This window comes from Ipomoea triloba, chromosome 1 (genome assembly GCF_003576645.1).
Source record: "Ipomoea triloba cultivar NCNSP0323 chromosome 1, ASM357664v1".
NCBI lineage: Eukaryota > Viridiplantae > Streptophyta > Magnoliopsida > Solanales > Convolvulaceae > Ipomoea > Ipomoea triloba.
The window spans coordinates 36711000-36730948 of NC_044916.1; the positions used below are offsets into that span (position 1 = coordinate 36711000).

Here is a 19949-nt window from a genome sequence, read left to right on the forward strand (position 1 = left end):
TAGGATATTATGGTGAAATAGTTGTAATTCAACGGTTAATTNATTACCTGGTAATGTTATATTACCTAAAAGTTGATGTGGCGGTAATGTTTCAAGGTAATGTGATTACCCCCGTTTTTTTAGGTAATCTAAGATTACCTTGTATTATTCCAACTTTGCCTTTGTTAACTAATCATTATATATATATATAATAATAATAATAATAATAATAATAATAATAATAATAATAATAATAACACAATAACATATATAAAATAAATGTATGTTTATATAATCAAATATATATGTGTGTATATTTATATATTTATTTTTTTAATATTAAGCATCAATACATTCATACATATAAATAAATAAAAATACACACAATAAAGGCACACAAATAAATAAATAAATAAATAAATAAATATATATATATATATATATATATATATATATATAAGGACATTATAGTAAATTGTCCCATATAACCTAAAATATAACCCTTAACCAAACAAAGTAATATTATATTCCACAATCCAAACCAAACACACCAGGTAATCTTACATTCCCAAAATTTCACATTACCTTCGTGGAGGTAATCCTATTACCTGGGGTAATCCAAGATTCCGTGAACCAAACGCTCCCTAAAAGTAATTAAGCAAACATTGTTTAATCTGTAAGTTTACCCCAACTTTATGCATACAATTTTCAAGGGAATTTACTTATTAAAAAAACCACATTATTAATTTTATTTTGGGGGCGTATTCAACTTTCAATTTGACAAAATCAGCTGCTTCAACTTCAAGAGTCCATTTATGAAAGCATTCAAACATCAAAGACGAAAAAGAAAAAAGTTATTGGTATAAACTAAGAACTATGGACTAAGTTTACCTCCACAGCCCTAATCAAGTGAAAGAAGAAGCTGAAACACAGGTGCATACCAGTGCATGTTGGCGTTCGCAGTATAGCAACGGTGGGCGAAGCGGCGGCGGTTGGCGGAGCATGCAACGGCGGTGTAAATCAGTAACCTGAAATGAATAAATGACACTGCTTCCATTGAAAATTAGAAACGATGCTAAAGCTGAGGAGAGGCAGACATTTGAATAAATGAAAAATCGTGAAAATTGAAATCAAAATGAATATTTTAAGAACAAACAAGTGTAGCCGTTGAATTTGCAGTGGGTGAGGAGAGGCCGTGGCTTGATCGGCTGGGCACGGTTGGAGCCTGAACTGGCGGCCGACTATGGATCTCGGAGTGCGTGATCGGCTGCTTGAAGCTGTAATGAAGTAATTGCATAATTTTTGTAAAAAAAAAGTGATATTTGTGTCATTGTGTGTTATCAATTTTAGTTTGTGATAACTCAAAAAATATTTGTAATTCTACTACTAATGTAGTTTATAAAGAGATTTCTAATAATTTATAATTTGTGTTTTAAATAATATAATCTTTTCTTATTGACCCAAATATTTCATTTTAATATATTGATTTATTTTAATATAATCTTTTGTTATTGACAATAGGATTTTAATATAATCTTTTCTTATTGACAATAGGATATTATGGTGAAATAGTTGTAATTCAACGGTTAATAATAGGATATTATGGTGAAATAGTTGTAATTCAACGGTTAATTATTGGATGAGAAATATCAATCAACAATTATAATGTTAATGATAAATATTGATCACACTCTTGGACTTTACAATGATACTCGGTTGATTGTAATAAAGTCATACGCTATCAAATATTGGGTTGCTATTAAAGAAACCAGTATTTGTTTATGGACAAATGTTTGTAGCGGCATCCAGTGTAATTAACCCCAACAGTTTCAAAATATTAGTTTGTGGTGAATCGGAAAGAGTTTGTACTTCTACTACTAATGTGGTTTACAAAGAGGGATTTAATGATTTGTAATTTCTTTTTTTTTTCAATAATTATAATCAATCAAACAGTATGTTTCTTAGTCATTGTACATGTTTTTGTGAACTCAATATTACATGATTTTTTGTATCTACTTCATGAACAATACTTATTATTTATTTATACCAAAATATAGATCTATTATATATGGTCGTGCATCGCCTATAAATATATATCTTAATAAGAATTGTACTCCAACCACTAATGTTATATATCAGGAAATTTTTAATAATTTGTAAATAAAATTATCATTTAGGAATCAATATTTCTTTTGACGTGCAATATTCTATAAATACATTTTACAATTTAATATGTATAGTCTATTATCACATATATTCATGCCGTTTGTTTATTACAATAATATTTTGAACTAAAATTTAAATTGCAGACCGTGCATCGCACGGGTACAACACTAGTAAGTAAATATATAACATGCGTATGTGTCTTCTATTGTGATTTTTGTGTCTTGTGTTATTAAATTTGTATCATACAAATATGAATTTTGTACCTCTCGTTTTGAGATCCTGGTCTATGATATAAATTGATGTATTGAAATGTCTGGGCTCCCTGTTGGGGGGTGACGATGAGGTCCAATGGACCATGCAAGTGCGAAGCCCACAACGTTAAAACCATTACAATGATGACCTCATTCTGAGTTTGTGCTTACCTCATTGAAGATGTTGGTGCAGGCCCAAAAATAAGAAAATAGAACAACAGATAAAAGGTGGTTGTCAAACACATATTGCCAAAGATCAGAGTCGTCGTGGTCTTAGATAAGAAGGTGTTCATTTAAAGAAGGAGAAGATGCAGGGACCATTAGAGTTGAGTATGATTGGATTGGAGTAACTTCATTTGTTGGTTATACATTGTTGATCATACGTAGCTATCTTCCTCATCTTAGTGTCTTATTGCTTGTTTGCTTGTTCATCCCCGTAACTGAATTTTTTGGATTCTCCTCTCAATATCCTCTTTCACTTTTTCTAAATATAAACTGCCAATTTAGCAATCTTTTTTTTTCCCATTTAATTACATAATAAATAATTGTTTTTTAATACTAGTGACTACTTTCTCAACTTATTGAAACACAAAAAGTCAATACCACATCGATTGAGGCTGGAACCCTTGACAATTTATTATATGTATATATGTTGGTTTTAGATTATTTAGGATTACTATTTACTAGTTTTCAATTTTTCATACATGCTTGTACGAAAATAAGTGCTCAACATTGAGCCCCACTAGGCTGATTGTGTCAAATTTGCAAGGATTGTAATAATGCACCAAAATTTAAAAAGAAAAAATTATTGTGAAAGTCAATACATCAACTTGCAATTTACACCCATTTTTAATGTTTGGATAGCCGAATTCGTGCACATAATCCTTGATTTAGCCATCAATGTTAGGATTTTTAGTAATGGAAATATGACAAAATGAGTACAATTTTGTTTAGCAAAAATTCAGCGTATAACATTCAAAGTACCAAAAAAAAAATCCACCACGATATACCATGGATTGACAATGTTTTCTAGACACAATATATGATATGATGTTTCACGATGCAATCATTTAAATTTTAGATTATGGTATTCGAAAAATTTTAAAATTTTCATAAATTTTTTTTTTTTTGATTTATGAGTAAGCCTAGTCTATAGCTGCTACTTTGGGTGAAGTTTATATTATTATGACTATAACAACTACAAAGGACTATAATGAGATAAATTAGTCTAGATTGCTCATAACTAATTAAACTTGAAGAGTTATGGTTATCAAGCCAACTACCCGACTAACTTGACTATGATTTGCCACCAAATTTTCATAATTCAATTACTATGTGCATGATAAGTGCGTGATAACCCATCTCGTTTGTATTCTCAAATCGGAAACCCATTTGCTAGATAGCTATGCATTTTTATTATATACTTTTCTTCTGTCTCACCTTTTATCCCAAAACAAACCCTATATTTGTACACCAAAGCCAACTTTTATCCCCCGTGTCCAAATGCACTATCATGGTGATTCACATGTTCCACTTTCATTAACAGATGTTATGTCAATTTTCTCATCACAATTCCATATTATTATGCTTTAGGCCATTATGGGGGTGAATAAACAAGATATTCTCATTTGTTTAGGATCAAAAAGTACAATTATTACGATAAATAGAGAGAGGGAGAGGGACAGATTTTTTGCACACCAGATGAGACAGCTTATGTAGTTGGTGTGTATATGTTTTACTAAGTAAAATGTCCCCATTCCCCAGCTGGGTTTGAAAGTGGCTTTTGGTTGTACATGAAAATTAGTAAAAAGGGTGAAGCTTTGTATGGAGTGGCTGCTTTTTACCCTTTTATCATGACACCAGGCCACTATCTTCTAGTGTTCTGTGGTTTCTATTTTTCTATTTTGGCTTCTTGCGTGCTCTCCATAAGAAAAGCATTTGCAGGACTCCAGAAACTGATGATATGATGAAGAGGAAAAAGATGAGATGCTGCAATGGAGGATAGGATCCTCCATAGTCTATATATATGGACCATGTATAGTACTAGCTAGTAGTGGGACCACCTGAGGCAGGAAATTATACTAGCTTAAGCCTCCTTAACATTAGGTCAACTTATGATATAGTTGGTTACCTGGTGAAGTTTCAGAAGAAAAATCAGGGATTGAGTCTCACCAGCAGCAGTGTGGAGCAACCTCCCAAAGTTAGGAGGCTTCTTGTGCGCAGTAAGCAAATGTCTAATTTCTGTGTTCAATTGAGTTACCATGATTGACATCCTTCCAGATTCTCTGTCGGACCCTTGGGGTTGGGGATTCAACCTTTTGGGAAGAAAAACTAGTTTATAATAAATAGACAAATGATTGTGCTCATTTGAGATTACGGATTTGATTCCTAACTCTACAAGTAGCTTAATTTAGCTTGCATCAAAAGGTTGTCAAATGCTGGTGCGCACAAAGGATCTGTCTACTTTAGACTACTAAACTAGTGAGTTAAGTCTGTGCTTGCAACATTTAAATTAGTTATATGTATCATTTGATGATTAAGTAATATCGAGGGTAAAGCAACAATGTCCTCCAAATGTCATGAGGTAAATGAGGGAAGGAAAGGAGGCCATGTTAAAGAAGAAAAGACTGGGAAAGTGAGTAGTGAACTATAAGCTTTAGTGCATGAGGTACAATAATTTGGGTGGGTGTGAGTCTTATTATTAAATTCACATACAATAATAATCTTCAAGATGAAAAGAAGAAGTCCCCACAATGATACAAAATGCTTTAAATGCATTTCCAATCATGTCCACTTTTTCATGAGAAAATAATTAAATTGGATCTAACCCAGTTAGTCTGATAGTTGACTTCATAATTATAAGATTTTAAGTTTGATTTTCTATAGTCTATAAAAAATGTTAATTATTAACATGTAAATTTTACTTAAGATGTACTTTTAGACAGCGAGAGTATATGAACTTTTCCATAAATTAAAAAATTAGTTGGATGTACAATGGTCCACCGTTGGTTTTTCCTTGTATGGTCCCCATGCAAATCTGAGCTGCAAACTTCAATCCAATTCTAGCTCAAACTCGCTCTAATCATTTCCTTCCCAAACAAGGCCAAACCAACTCAAACCCATAATCCTATACTAAGGTCTTAGGTGACTTAGTTTAATGTTTTTGGTGAAGAGTCACATAACAACTACGTACATCAACAACTAGGCTGTTCAGCTGACATTATTGAATTCTTTGGTCTCTCATAATTAAACTGTGCTGTTCTGTTCATGATTCTGTTGACACTGTTCATTTTTATTCTCAACCCAACATTTAATTACATCAGACAAGTAGAATATATATATTGATAGTTTTGTGAGAACATGAACAGGTTAGGAAAATAAAAATATTATTAACTTGAGACTCAAGAGTCAAAAGAATACGTATAAAGCCTGAGATACATTAGGAATCGAATTCTGGTAGGTTAGCAGAAGGCCGGGAGGAGACTCAGGCCAATAGAGCAGAAGGGGTTTGGTGAGATAAGGGATTGTTTTTAAGGGGAGGGAAGGCACCCTAGTTATATTGTTGAAGGACTCTGGGGTGTTTGATAAATAGACAGCATTGGACAACCTTCATTCTTGGTCACACACGTATGTGTCACTCCACTAAGTGCTTCTAGCGCACTCCATGCATAAGTGGAGCTTCCTGCCATTTAGTACATCTTGAATGGTTTGGTGGTCTGGAACTTGTGTTGTTATGCTTGAGGTTGTACGTTTGAACCCCATAACAGCACCTCTTATAATATTTTGCTCCAAGCTAGTTACACTTTACGGATAAAGATAACACCCAGCTTGGGCGATTGGGCCAAGACTTTTCTAATTAAATGGACACCCGAAGTCTCATATCCTCATTATATATATATATATATATATATATATATATATATATATATATATATATATAATTTGGGTTATATAGCATTTGGTGAGATGAAGGGGGACCATGGTGGTGGTGCCAGATTTCCAATGGCGTTCTGGCAATCGGATTGGGCTCTTTTACTAACATGAAAGGAAAAGAAGGGGACACTGGGGGGACCTATATGTTTTTTTTTTGGTGGGGATTGGGGATCGTCTTTTCTTTTTTACCTTTAAATTATATTCATGATCAATTGATTGATTATTTTCATTATTATATGTTAATTTGTTGATCAAGATTTCGTAATGAGATCCAATTACTATAGGAGACTAATTAAAGCATAATTGTTCTTTAGTGATTTATAATTACTATTGCTTCCTATTAGATTTGAAGTCATTATAATTAATAAAAAATTATAACGTTGAGGTTGTTGCCAACTATGCATGCATAATGGTCCTATTGCAATTTGCAAATATATATACAATTGGTCCTTTTACAAAACTAAACAAAAATTAAATTATAAATTTTAAAATATGCTGAACACTTTTATATATTCCATCTATCTCATTTTATCTGTCATAGTTACTATTCATTAGTCAAATTAATTTTTTTTTTTTGACTTGTTTTCATTAGTGTTCATCGGAAGTCAGGACCAGTGACCATTAAGCTAGGATGTAGTTTAAGGACTTCTAAGAGGAAATAAGGAGACCTATTTATTCCTTCAAAAAAAAAAAAGAAAAAAAAAAGAGACCTATTTATATAGTGTAGAGGTCCCCCAGATGCTCGACAAGTGTACGGCTCTAACTTGCATTTATTCTTGGTCATTCATGTCCCCCACTATTTGATTCAAAGTATATATAGGAAATAAAAAGAAAGAGAGAAAGTATAGAATTGGTTAATTGGAGTAAATGACAAACAATGGAACAATAATATGATAATACGAAGAATCATTTAAAGACAGTAACATTGTTGTCTAATTGACAGATAACAGAATCTCAACTTAAAAGACGTATTTTGAACTTAGTTACGAAACATATTATATAATATATATATACAATGATTCAATTTGTTTTATATATTGAGATATGACATTTCATCTTCCGAGATTAAAAAAATATATATAATAAATAAAGAAGGGTTCCCGGAAGCATCAATCAGAAAACAAAAAGTTATCTATTTAATAATTAATTATTTTATTATTAAAAGTTTCAAAACATTGTATACAATTTGAAGAAAAGGTTATAATATTGCAAAAATCTTTTACTAAAAAAAATATGTTTAACTAATATATTCCTATCATGCCAACTATTATGTATTATGATGACACCTATATTACTATTTCAAATTATGTGACGAGCTAAACCTCAATTATATTATTTCCTTTTCCCAGCAGTGCTCGTGGTTCCATTGCGTACAGTCGTACCAGTTTTGTCGCAAAGATGACCGGAAATTATTAGCCGTGCCGGTCGTTGGTCGGGAGTGTTGTTGTTATTCTTTTTTTCTTTTTAATAAATAAGTAATGGACTGCTTTATCTATCCTCATTAATTAGCGTATAAGTACGGATTAGCATATATGGTGTCAATATCTATAGATAATATATTTAATGTATGTAACTATGTATGCATACAAATAACGTATATATCTAATTAGTATAATATGTGAACTCGATTAATATAATTTATGATCTAAGTATAATTTGTATGTTCTTATATTATAATGTAAGAACTTAATCCGCGTTACATATTGTTAGTATAACAAGGACACCCAGTGTATAACATCTTAAGATTTAACATCCTTTTCCCAAATAGACATTGTATTCTCTATTAAAATTATTCTCTCTCATAATTTTTATTTCATACCCGTTATTTAAATGATGGTGTTAGCCCATCATCGACTACCCACTAATCGTAAAACCAATAATATTATAACTTAGTCTATAAAAAGAGCTCGACCTCCAATTGCATTCAAGACTTCAAGTATTACGTATATTACTAAGGACCTTAGCGTGCGTTTTCAAAAAAAAAAAGAAAAAAAGGACCTTAGCGTGCACGTAGATAGTGATGTCCCAAAATGAGTTTTATGGTTTTTATTAATGCAAAATTAAAATAATAATTAGGATCTCCGTCGATCCAATCCTTCCGCTATTCTCACATTTATTATTAGATTATAAAAAATAATATAATAATCATAATAATCCTTTAAATATAGTTTGCATTACAAATCTAATGTACGTAATTGTTACTCTGTGACTCCTTTATTTATTTATAGCATTTTTTTTTATTAATATTGATTCTGTTACAATGTAGTATCTGTTCATATCTACTTTTTCAACCTACTGAAGCATAAAGAGTCAACAACTGCCTCCACTGAGGCTCGAACCCCACTCCCATCATCCATGTGAGTGTGTAAACCGAGACACCGGGCGCTTCTAGACCACAAGGTCTTTGGCAAAATATTTTTTTATTTAGTGTACGGTAGAGTGTAGATGCTCTCGTAGTCTCACCAAGAAAAAAAAAAAAAAAGAAAAGCAAATTGCATTAGGTATACTCTGTGTATGTAATAGGCTTAACTAAGAGATGCTGGTAAGAATCAAATTTGAGACCGAAAATTATGCTCTATCCACTAAGCCACCCTTTTCAAGACTTTATAGCATATCTGCTATGGAGATAGACAGTTACAAATTATAAAAGGCATAGCCCGCATTGGCTTAGCTCAATGGTTTAGTTGGCAATGTATGGAGAAGAGACCAATAATGTTCGAAATTCAGCAGCGATAATGTAGGAATTTTGTTCAAAGTAAACAGATCCCTTGTGCGCACCGTCATTTGGCCATGTCTGCCGAGCCACTGAGTTACCGTAATTTACCTCCTCCCAGATGCTCTGTTGGGCCTGAGGTGTGGTCCTTAAAGTTGGGAATTCAACTTTTTGGGAGAAAAAAAGTACAAAAGCACAAATAATTTCTTTTGATTAAATGTTAAATTCATTGATTAAAATTATAATTACTGTTCTATCTACCAATCTAAAGTTGTAAAACTATAATAATAATTATTACTCCGTATTATAATTAGGCAGATGCATTTAATTAATGAATGTGATAGCGTAAATGGAACCGGGGGTTATGATTACACTACGAATACGTATGTTTGTCAATAAGTGGGAGGGCGCTCGTAGGTCAGCCGGTCGGTCTACCGTAGGGCGACCGGTCAGTCCGAGGCTGAGAAATATCCCGAGTGGTAAGTAGTTACGAGCAGGTTGCTTAGAATAGCGCAGGCTGCTATTGTAGGGTGGTCAGGTTGCAATTACAGAGCGGGAATTACAAGTGAACGGTTACACAGGGTGTAGACCGTGATATAGATTGATGTTGTAGGGTGAGATTACAAGTAGTGAGTAGTAGTAGTTACAATCAGATGGAGATGAGAAGTGAGGGGGAGACCCCTCCTATTTATACTAAATCAAGTCGGTCTACGCATTTAATGCACCAGCTGCAAGTGGCTTGACGTGGCGTCTTCTTGTTGGCTTGGTCAGGCGGTCACTCTGCAGGCTACGCGTAGGTTGACTGGTCGAGGTTGTAGAGCCGCAAGTTGTCAATCACCGGCCTGCAGGTGCAAGTTGGACTGCTTTACTTGTTGTGTAAGATAAGGTTTCAGCTTGCAGGTTGCGTCACCTTGTTGACCGACCGGTCATCCTACCGTAGACCGGTCATCCTACCGTAGACTGGTTGGGTGTGTTTCCGTCGGGGCAACTCCAATGGGTGATCCGAGAGCATTTTTGTCACAACGCCTATCGATACGGGCGGTACGGTTGACCACAAGTGATTTATTCCGGTCGGGTTAATGGCTATGACGGACTGGTCGGGTGACTTCTTGTCGGAGCGGCTATACGGGTCAGTCCTTTGTGCGTATTTACCCATCAGAATGATTATAGAGGCAAATTATTAGTATTGGTATTAATTGTTGAGCAAAGGAGTGACCATCACGTGGCCTCCAGTGGGATGTCTATTTCATACATAATGTATCATCACACCCCTCACCATTCTCATCCTCTTAATAATGTTACCCACCTCATTACTTCTAGCATTCTGTATTTGCATTCTATCCACCTCTATTTATTACTACTCATATTTGTATTATAAGACTAATTCATTCAATTTTTAATTATATTTTATTTAACAATCAACTCTTAGGTCTTAACCCCTATTCTCACCAATATTCGTATCTTACGGGATAAGACTAATTTAATCAAGTTTCAATCAAATACTTTTTTATCAGTAGCTAAATTAATATTGAGCCCTAACTCCCAATCAATAATACATATATTTATTATGAACGTTCAAACAATACATGAACTTCTGCATATATAGAAATTATTAAAGAGAATATTGCATGCGTTGACGCTGTGCTGTTAACAGTTAAATGTAACCGTTATTAAATGTGTTAAGAAAACAAACAAAAATTCGCAAAAAGACGTATGCTTTTATTTCTTTTTCTGTAAGAAGAATAATGGTACCTTATTATAATTAACAAGTAAAGAAAAAATAAAGGAAAGGAAGCCAACAATTGAACAAATCCCATTGCGTGTTTTTAAGCATAACGTTATTGAATTTTCCCTTTTCAAGCTGGATGCACTTTGCTTGGCAGCCATGTGATTTAAGCAGCTTTTGCATCCCCACCTCATGCTTTTTTTTTTTTCTTTTTTTTTTTTTATAACTCAAGTTTTACAGTCAAATTATATCCTCATCTTTATGAATCCACGATCAGACCTATAAAAAATAATTCGAGTCAATATAACTTCTATTTAACATCAAATTTTTCAAACACAAACTCTCAATATTCGTCGTAGAAATTGCATTGCAATCCGAAATCTCAGCTCATATAGTAGCTCAGGACTAACCTTGGCTCGAGCCAATTCAAGTCCTCCCTTATGGCAGACGTAATTTGTATCCACCTTTACTTTTTACAAAACTTATAAATAATTTTAAATATATTAAATTTAATATTATTTTACTTAATATAATGAGATGAGAGATATCTTTAAATAGAGTACATTTTTATTAAAGAGCAACTCTATATCAAATTAGGAATCAATCCTAAAAACATATAAAATGGAACAAAAATCCAATTTAGTGAAGAATTCAACTGAAAGCATCCCAAATCCATTTTTGCTATGAATCACAAAAGGAAAGAAAAAAAGAAAAAAAAAACAGAAAAAAGCGGGGCATTTGCGGGAATATAATAAAAACAAGGCAAGGCCAAACAGAAAGCGCAGAGGTTAAAAAGGCGAAGGCGCACGCTAATTAATGATGACACAGTCAGGTGGGCTGTTTGGTTGCGTGCACTGCTACGGTGCGCTTAGATGCTTTTTCACAACGCCAACCTGATTCCACTATCTTCCACCACCTTTCCCAAAACACCCCCGCTCTTTCTGGAGGGAAATAAACAATAAATTAATTATTAATTTCACTGATCCACAGCTAAACTTGAAGCGTGCAAACAGTTTTTTACTGTTGTACCCGGAGATTTAACCGCTCTTTCTTGGAAACAAATTCTTATCCTTTCATATATATATATACAGAGAGGTTGTGATGTGGAATTGTTAAATGTTTCTTGAGAGAAGGCAGGATATGCTCTGGGGATGATGATATAAAAATATATAGATACAGAGCAGAGGGGGAGCGAAAAATGTTATTGATAAACTAAAACTATATTGACTTTCGCGAAGATCAATAAGCGCTGGGATCGGACTGAGCCATTGCAGAGAGGCTCGTGCAGGTTTTGTCTTTTGGGTGTGGGGGCTTTGCATTCTTGATTTCAACTCTGATTTTTTCCCGCTTTCATGATTTACTCTTCCCACCTATAAGGTCTCTCTCTCTTTCTTTCCCTGTGTTGTTCATATATACCTCCATGGCACCATTTACTGTTCTTCTTCTTTGAGAAATGAATTTGGGTTTTTGATGGTGTGCCAGGCTGGCAGGGGTTACTGATTTTTTTCTTGGAAGATGAATACTCGAGCCAGGACCAATCTGCAGCCTATGAAGGCTCCTGGGAAGCTTGAAAAAGTAAGATTGAAATTGTGGATTGTTTAATGCACTGTGGGGTGTTTAATGGTCTGGGTTTCTGTTCTTGCTAGAAAACACAGTTTTAAATTGAGTTTGCAGGGTTCAGAGGCCAATCTTTTCTTATAAATTTGATAAAGTTGGCGTCTTTTAATCCATTGGGGTTCTAATTCGATTGCCCTGAGGAACAAGGAAGGGAGAATTCAATAAAACAAGCAAAGATTCATATGTTGTGGATGTGTGATTGGAAATTCTTGGATTGCAGAATGGTTTTTGTTCTACTATCTGTGATTTTGTTATATTGCGAATTAAAAAAGGATTTTTTTTTTGCTGCCTTTGGTCCTTTTCTCCTCAATCTAATCCACTTCAGATTGCAATGTCTTTTGCCTTTTTCTTTTTTCTGTTATGTCCAAATAGTTTCTTCAGGAAGCTGATTTCCTCTTATGTTGTGTTGCTTGAAGGAAAAAATGGGAGTGCAGAGTAACAAGAGAATGCACACAGAGAAGCCAATGATAAATCGGCGAAAAGCAATCAGAGAGAAGAAGATGGCATTGTTACAAGATGTAATGCTGCCTTTCTGAATCTTTTATGTTGTCTGTTTAGTGTTTCAGTATGTAATTAATGCTGTATTTGGGCACACATTTTGTAGGTAGATAAGCTAAAGAAGAAACTCAGGCATGAAGAGAATGTCCATAGAGCTCTCGAGAGGGCGTTTACAAGACCTCTGGGAGCTCTACCTCGCCTGCCTCCTTATCTTCCTTCATCTGTTAGTACTTTTCCTTCTTTCGATTTGATCGTAGTTCTAATCTATTGAATGGAAACAAATTTGTTAGTCATAAGATCAATGTTGAAGAAGGTATCCTAGATTATTGGTGTATGTTGGATTATGATTTTGAAACAAAATTTGTTAGACGTTGGAGCTTTTAGCCGAGGTAGCTGTTTTGGAGGAGGAAGTTGTCCGGTTAGAAGAGAAAGTTGTGCATTTCAGGCAAGGGCTATACAAAGAAGCTGTTTATATTTCATCTTCCAAGAGGAACATGGATAATTTGGCCGAGCAATGTGACTCGTGCAAGAGTCCCAAACTAAAACAAACGAAGCTCTCGCCTCAAGTTGAAGCTCATTCTGCTGCATCAACGGGGAAGCATATGCCTTCTCATTCTGGTATTTTTTTATTTTTTTTGAGTACTACTGACTCTATTACATTGTAGTATCTGTTCATACATACTTTCTCAACCAGATTCTTCTCATTCTGGTAATTTGATAAGCCTTATTGCTAACCAGATTCTTCTCATCTATGCTAAAGAATTTTGCATTATAATTTGACAAAGCGAATAGTCTTGCCATGGTACTGATTTCTCTTCATTTGAGTTTTAGATGATGGTGTGTTGAAAGAAGATCAATCATACCTTTCCTCGAAACAGAACCAAAAATCGCCAAATGTGAATTCTCAAACTGTCAGGACTCCTGTGAAGAGACTTCCTATTGAGAACAGACCGATAGAGAAGCGATTAGATCCTCAGAAGTTACAGGTGAGCATATCAACAAGTTTTGCCACGCTTTAGTGAATTTCTTGTGCAGTTAATGAACGTGCCGTTTCTGATCCAGCTAGAGGGAAAAATTGTGGATCATTGGAGTACAGAAGAGAGGAATTCTGTCACTCAGGATAGAAAAGCTTCAGGAGATGACAGTCCAAACAAAATTTCTGAGAATATCGTAAAATGCTTATTGAACGTTTTCTCTCGAATGAGCTCCAAGAGGACAAGGAGCTCAGCAGAAACACTATCTTCACTTCCAGCAATGACTTTTTGCGATAGCTCAGTAACTACACAGTTTAAGGACCCATATGCCATCTCCTTAAAGTTTGGAAAACGAGATATCGGTCCATATAAGCATTTATTTGCAGTTGAAGCTCCATCTATCAATCCAAATCGGTCAACAGTTTCTGTATTCCTAGTTCGCAGATTGAAGTAAGTGACTACGATATGAATCATACTTTCCCAGCACATTATCTGTATGTCTACTCATTCTCGGGCACATTCTTGATTTTGCAGACTCCTGCTCGAGAAACTTGAATCAGTAAAACTTAAGGGTCTCACCCACCAGCAGAAGCTTGCTTTTTGGATAAACATCTATAATTCATGCATGATGAATGTACGTGCCATATTTATACGATCAATTTTTTTTGTTAAGAGCCTCTGATCAATGACAAATATTTGTTCTGTTGCTTCAGGCATTTTTAGAAAATGGAATACCAGAGAGTCCCGAAATGGTGGTGGCCTTAATGCAAAAGGTAATTCCTCTTTAGAATTATGAGATGGCACATATTCGATAACCATATGGTAAAGATACGTTAAACTCTTAATTGATAAATTCCATTTGTCATTTGCAAGGCGACGATTAATGTTGGGGGGCACTTGCTTAATGCTATAACCATTGAACATTTCATTCTGAGGCTGCCTTATCACTCAAAATTTGTAAGTCCGATCCTTTCAACTTAATGTCGGTCTTTTCTGAAAGTAATCCAATTTCGCTAATAACTTGGCTATGGTATATCTTCTGTCCCCAGACCTTTGAAAAGGGTATAAAAAACGATGAGATGACAGCACGGAGTATCTTTGGGCTGGAGTTCTCTGAACCGCTGGTGACCTTTGCCCTCTCGTGTGGAAGTTGGTCATCTCCTGCTGTAAGTCGTTACATCCATTAGAAGAGCTTCAATTCACATCGTTTTCTAAATAGATACTGAAGTAGTGTACGTCTTGTCTAATAAAGGTGAGAGTATATACAGCATCCAAGATTGAAACTGAGCTAGAAGTAGCGAAAAGAGAATACTTGCAGGCAGCCATTGGGATTTCGAGTGCCAAGAAAACGGTAGCGATACCAAAGCTGTTGGATTGGTATCTGCTAGATTTCGCCAAGGACTTGGAGTCGTTGCTCGATTGGATATGCCTTCAACTACCGAGCGAGCTAGGAAAAGAAGCCCTCAGCTGCCTCGAGAGAGGAAACAACGAGCCACTTTCCCAGGTTCTCCAAATCATACCATATGAATTCAGTTTCAGGTACCTGCTATGCATGTAAATTTCGGTTTTCCTTTAGTCTTTTTCTGTCCACACAGTTGAATGGTTTTCGAGTCACAGGTCGAAATTAAATAGAGCTAGCTAGCACTATAGATACATATAGAGATTGAAGTGTATATTCTCCTTCTGAGTAAATTTTTGCTCTCTTCCACAATCAAATCAGTAGCTTGGCATATTTTATGTAACAATCATATCTATCATGATTGGCTTATATTAGTTATAGGGGTTTGATAGATTGGTTCTTGGTTTTACCTGCCATGATTAATAAAATGCTTTGGTGGGGTTTGAATGGAGAGTTGGTGGCAGAGAGATCTTTAATTGAAGAATTTCTTCTTGTAGTCAATAAATTCTGGCAGTCCAGCAAATCTATAGAGAGTTTAATGGTACTGTTTCTACCTAAATTATTTGTTTAAAAGTACATGTATGCAACTGGATCTTCCCATGGAGCATGACAGCAAGGCAGCAATGAATAATGGTACTACTTTACCTAATGGGGTGGTCATGGCCCCTGTGGTCCTGGGATTTCATTGCTATTTTTTTTTTAAAGAAAAGAAAATAGTAATTAAAAGGACATGCAAATTGATGCTAGCTGTTGATGTGGAGGTCATGAGATCAGGAGATCTGCATGGGTGGAGATTGGGTGCCATGAAATATTTCTTGGTCAAAAAGGCGAAATCCTTTGCTCCGAAAACCCACACTCCTGTTGTGTAAAATTGTGGAGGAGTTAAATTACATTGACTTCACAGTCTCTTAAGTAAAAGGACCAGTACTTGGTATTCACAATGACTCATTTTCTACAACAGGGTGAAACTTCACAACGGAATAACAAACGGATGACTACATTGAGTGAAAACACAAAGGTCTGGGACTATATTGAGTCACCAAAGTTGTTTAAGACGAAATCAAGAAAAACCGTCATAATCGATGACCATTTTGGGTATTAACTCTATTACGGAGTATTATTATTTGGTAGATGAAGTTTGAGGATAAACAAGAGTGGGGGTGGGGCATGTGTTAGAGGGTGAATGTGTGGTGCTTTATAAAATTTTATATATATATATATATATATATATATATATATATATATATATATATAAAAGAGGCATATTAGAGGAAGGAACAATCTGGCTTTCTGTGAAAGTGTTTGTTAGCGTTGCAGCGTTTAGTCGTGTCGGCGAAGCATAGTCCCATCGGATCTGCCCACCGTTTTTGGTATGTGTCTCTTTATCATATTCAGCTAGACATGGTCTGCACATCTTCAATCGTACCGTCTCGCCAATTTTTTTTTTCTAAATCACGGGAAAATTTTCAATGCTTTCTACTCCACATACTAAAAAAAGGAAAATTTCTTTGGGAGAAGAGAAGAAAAAAAGGAAAATTTACTCTCTTTTTTTCTTTATTCTTCTTTTAATTACTTAATAGGGAGGTTTAAATGAGAATAGGGTCTAAAAAGTGAGGTTTATTAATGATTGATGATTTTAATAAAAAATGAAATACGGGTTAATTTTATAATTATTAAAAATTTTTAAGACTAAGGTTCATTTTATAATTATTGTAAATTTGAAAGGTTAGTAATGATAAGATCTTAGTCTTTGAATTTAGGAGGATGTAGATGTGTGTACACTTTTTACAGAGGAATATGTTCTCACCTACACCTTCCCTAACTAAAATATTTCAAGCTTCAAGGTCCTTGGTCTAGTGAATAAAAAATACTTCGTATCACTTAAGACTTGTTTTCAGTCGCAAAATGAAGTTTAATTTATGCATAAATATTGGAGGTTTGAGTTTAGATTAGATTGGACTCTTGTGCGAAGACTTGGTTAAAAAAAAAAAATTAAAAAAAAACCTCACCATGGGGATGGGGTGTCAAAGCTTTTTTAAAAAGAGCATTTTGTTTTGTATCTTAACAAATTTTTGAGAGAGTTTTCAAAAAAAAAAAAAAAAAACAAAAAAAAAAAAAAACAAAAAACAAAAAACAAAATTTTGAGAGTTCTATTTCTGCAGTGTGGGGGATGGGAGCCACTACATTGCCATTTGTAATTGGCCAAAGGCCCCATCACTTTTATTTGGGCTTTTTTGATAGGAAGATTGCCAAAATTCGGTCCAGGCCCATTATATCTCAAGCCCATGCAACTGCTCCAATTGCTTATTCTTGATGCAAGAAACATATTTGACATGTAAATATAATATAAGCTCAGAAGCACAATTCAATTGGTCAATCAATCTAAAATAGTTTCATAAGCGTTATGTTTCTAGCAATCATAGGGTGCATAGTTCAAATCCTATGAAGGTATGATTTCATAACAATCAATAGTCGGTCACCATGACAAACAAAAAACCTTATTATTATTTTAATTTTAGAGGAGCTAAGAAAGATGATATATTGTGATTATCCCTCGTGGGAAGATGAGAAATATTCTAAAGATGGAAGAGACATCATGGGTTGTAGTTTCCTAATTAATGTTTGTAGATGGTCATTTTCAAAGTAGAATCACCAACAATTTTGATGCTTATTGCCTGCTTTGAAATGCTAGTTGGTTGTTATAAGAAGCCCATCCTTAGGCCCCCATTGTTTCTTTCTCATTATGTCTCATACACATCCCTATATTTGAATTTTTTCTTAAAATCGAACCATATTTATACCGTAAAACTAAGGTCTCGATAAAAGTGGTTGGACATTCGCTGAAGGTTCCCACGCTCACGAGTCCTCGAAGGCCCAAGAAGGAGTATGGGCAGCACCCCAATACCTCAATCTCCATCTTTGATCCTTGACAAAGTGGTGCTCTTGGTCCCGACCAAATAAGTAATTTGCAACAAAATTACATTGAATTAATGAGACAATATCAATTGCTAATAGAAAGAGACATTAAATTATGTTTTTTTTTTTTCAAAAACTTGTCTCATTTGCATTCGATCTCGAAGAGTTTAATTATGAAATAGAAATTAATAAAAATAAATAAATAAATAAATAAAAGCCACAATTACATATATTTGGAAAGTCATGACTCGAAAGTAGTGATTGACTTTTTATGGCTAAATGGTGGACATTGATAACCTCAAACTTTGACATCAAAACGTTGGACATTAATTTTTAGTTGGTTAATGTATCTTTTAAAAATAAATACGCACCCAAAAAATTGTATTTTTATTAAAAAAATACATAAAATAAGGCATTTCAATATTGATTTTTCAATATATTGGAAGAAAATCTAGAAGATTTCTTAATCATCATATGAAAACAAAAACATGCAGAAGAGTTTAAAATTTCTTATTCTATATATATGTGCTTCATCAAATATTTGAAGGAAAAAATTGTTCTAAGTATTTGCTATTTTATTTTTTTTGGATTAACGAGGTAAACTCCGCTCCTGAGTATGTGAGTAGTGAGTAAATCCTCACCTTGTGACCCTAGCCGACAAAGGACAACCAGCTTAGGTTATCCATAGCTGACCGGCTCAAACCCAAGGGCTTGAAGTTTAAACCCACGACCTCTCAGCTGCATGTGTAACTCTCTTATCACTTGGGTTGCCCTTATGGGCAAGTATTTCCTATTTTACCAAACAAAAGTTGTCGCAAATTCTAACCACTTTTTGACACGTAAAAAAAAAGTTTTTTTTTTAATCTAAATTTTGACCCATTTTTTTGGTTATCAAAATATTACTATTTCAGAAATTTTGTGTTAAGTAGTTGAACTTTCTTTTAATAATATAATAAATGTATCAAATTCGCCTCAATTCAAAAAGTAGAAGTGTTCAATCACCATAGCCTATATAATAGCAATAATTATATTATACAACAATATGATTTATTTATACTTTATATATTGAATATATGCAATAATTTAAAACATATCAAAATGGAAGACATGATAACGCAGGGGCAATCAAAGCCGGCTACTATATGCCAATATGTCATCAATATATCTTGAATAGAGTGATCGTGTAAATGAAATATACTTTTTGTATTTAAACATTATGAATTTAATTCTTCTGTGACAGATAACTGTGAAGACATGTCAACATCTTCTCAATTAAATCTCTTACACATAATTTTATCTCGTTACACAAAATTTTTAATACAATTTATCACTAATAATTGCGAGTTTCGTCGTCATCCAATATATATATGCCATCAATGGTCTTTTTCCTTTTATTTGATTTTTCCGTTTTTTGTTGTTTTGCATGGCATGTTTAATATCTTGTCCGTCAATATATAATAGCACGCATTGATTGAACAAAGGCAGCTAAGCACCCCAGAAACCCCTATGGGCCCCGCTTGATGAAAGATTTTTATATATTATATACTACATGCACACACATATATTTCACCAAAAATATATATATACACACACATATACGTACACGTACGCATGCGTGTGTATTGTCTTATTCTTCCTCTAACCAAAAGAAAGTAAGAAAATAGCCGACTTAACCATTTGGTATTTGATATTGTACTACGTGGTGCTATATATATATATATATATATATATATATATATATATATATATATATATAGGGTCATGTTCAGGTGTGGCC

General features: G+C 34.1%; 1 protein-coding gene across 1 annotated transcript; it reads left to right on the forward strand.

The window, feature by feature from the left end:
* Window positions 1–11860: 11860 nt before the first annotated feature.
* On the forward strand, window positions 11861–15709 carry LOC115999825. Its single transcript, XM_031239755.1, has 12 exons — window positions 11861–12145; window positions 12251–12343; window positions 12802–12903; window positions 12990–13106; window positions 13252–13501; window positions 13715–13869; window positions 13946–14307; window positions 14392–14491; window positions 14571–14630; window positions 14731–14814; window positions 14907–15023; window positions 15110–15709. The coding sequence occupies exons 2-12, from the start codon at window positions 12284–12286 to the stop codon at window positions 15413–15415; spliced, it is 1713 nt and encodes a 570-aa protein (XP_031095615.1). The 5' UTR covers window positions 11861–12145; window positions 12251–12283; the 3' UTR covers window positions 15416–15709.
* The last annotated feature ends 4240 nt before the right edge of the window (window positions 15710–19949 follow it).

Excerpts from the sequence above, each read along its gene's own strand:
- LOC115999825 (XM_031239755.1), top strand. The coding sequence starts at position 12,284 with ATGAATACTCGAGCCAGGACCAATCTGCAGCCTATGAAGGCTCCTGGG. Across the intron at positions 12,904-12,989 it reads AGATGGCATTGTTACAAGAT|GTAGATAAGCTAAAGAAGAA; the intron begins GTAATGCTGCCT and ends CACATTTTGTAG. Across the intron at positions 13,107-13,251 it reads CTCCTTATCTTCCTTCATCT|ACGTTGGAGCTTTTAGCCGA; the intron begins GTTAGTACTTTT and ends AAAATTTGTTAG.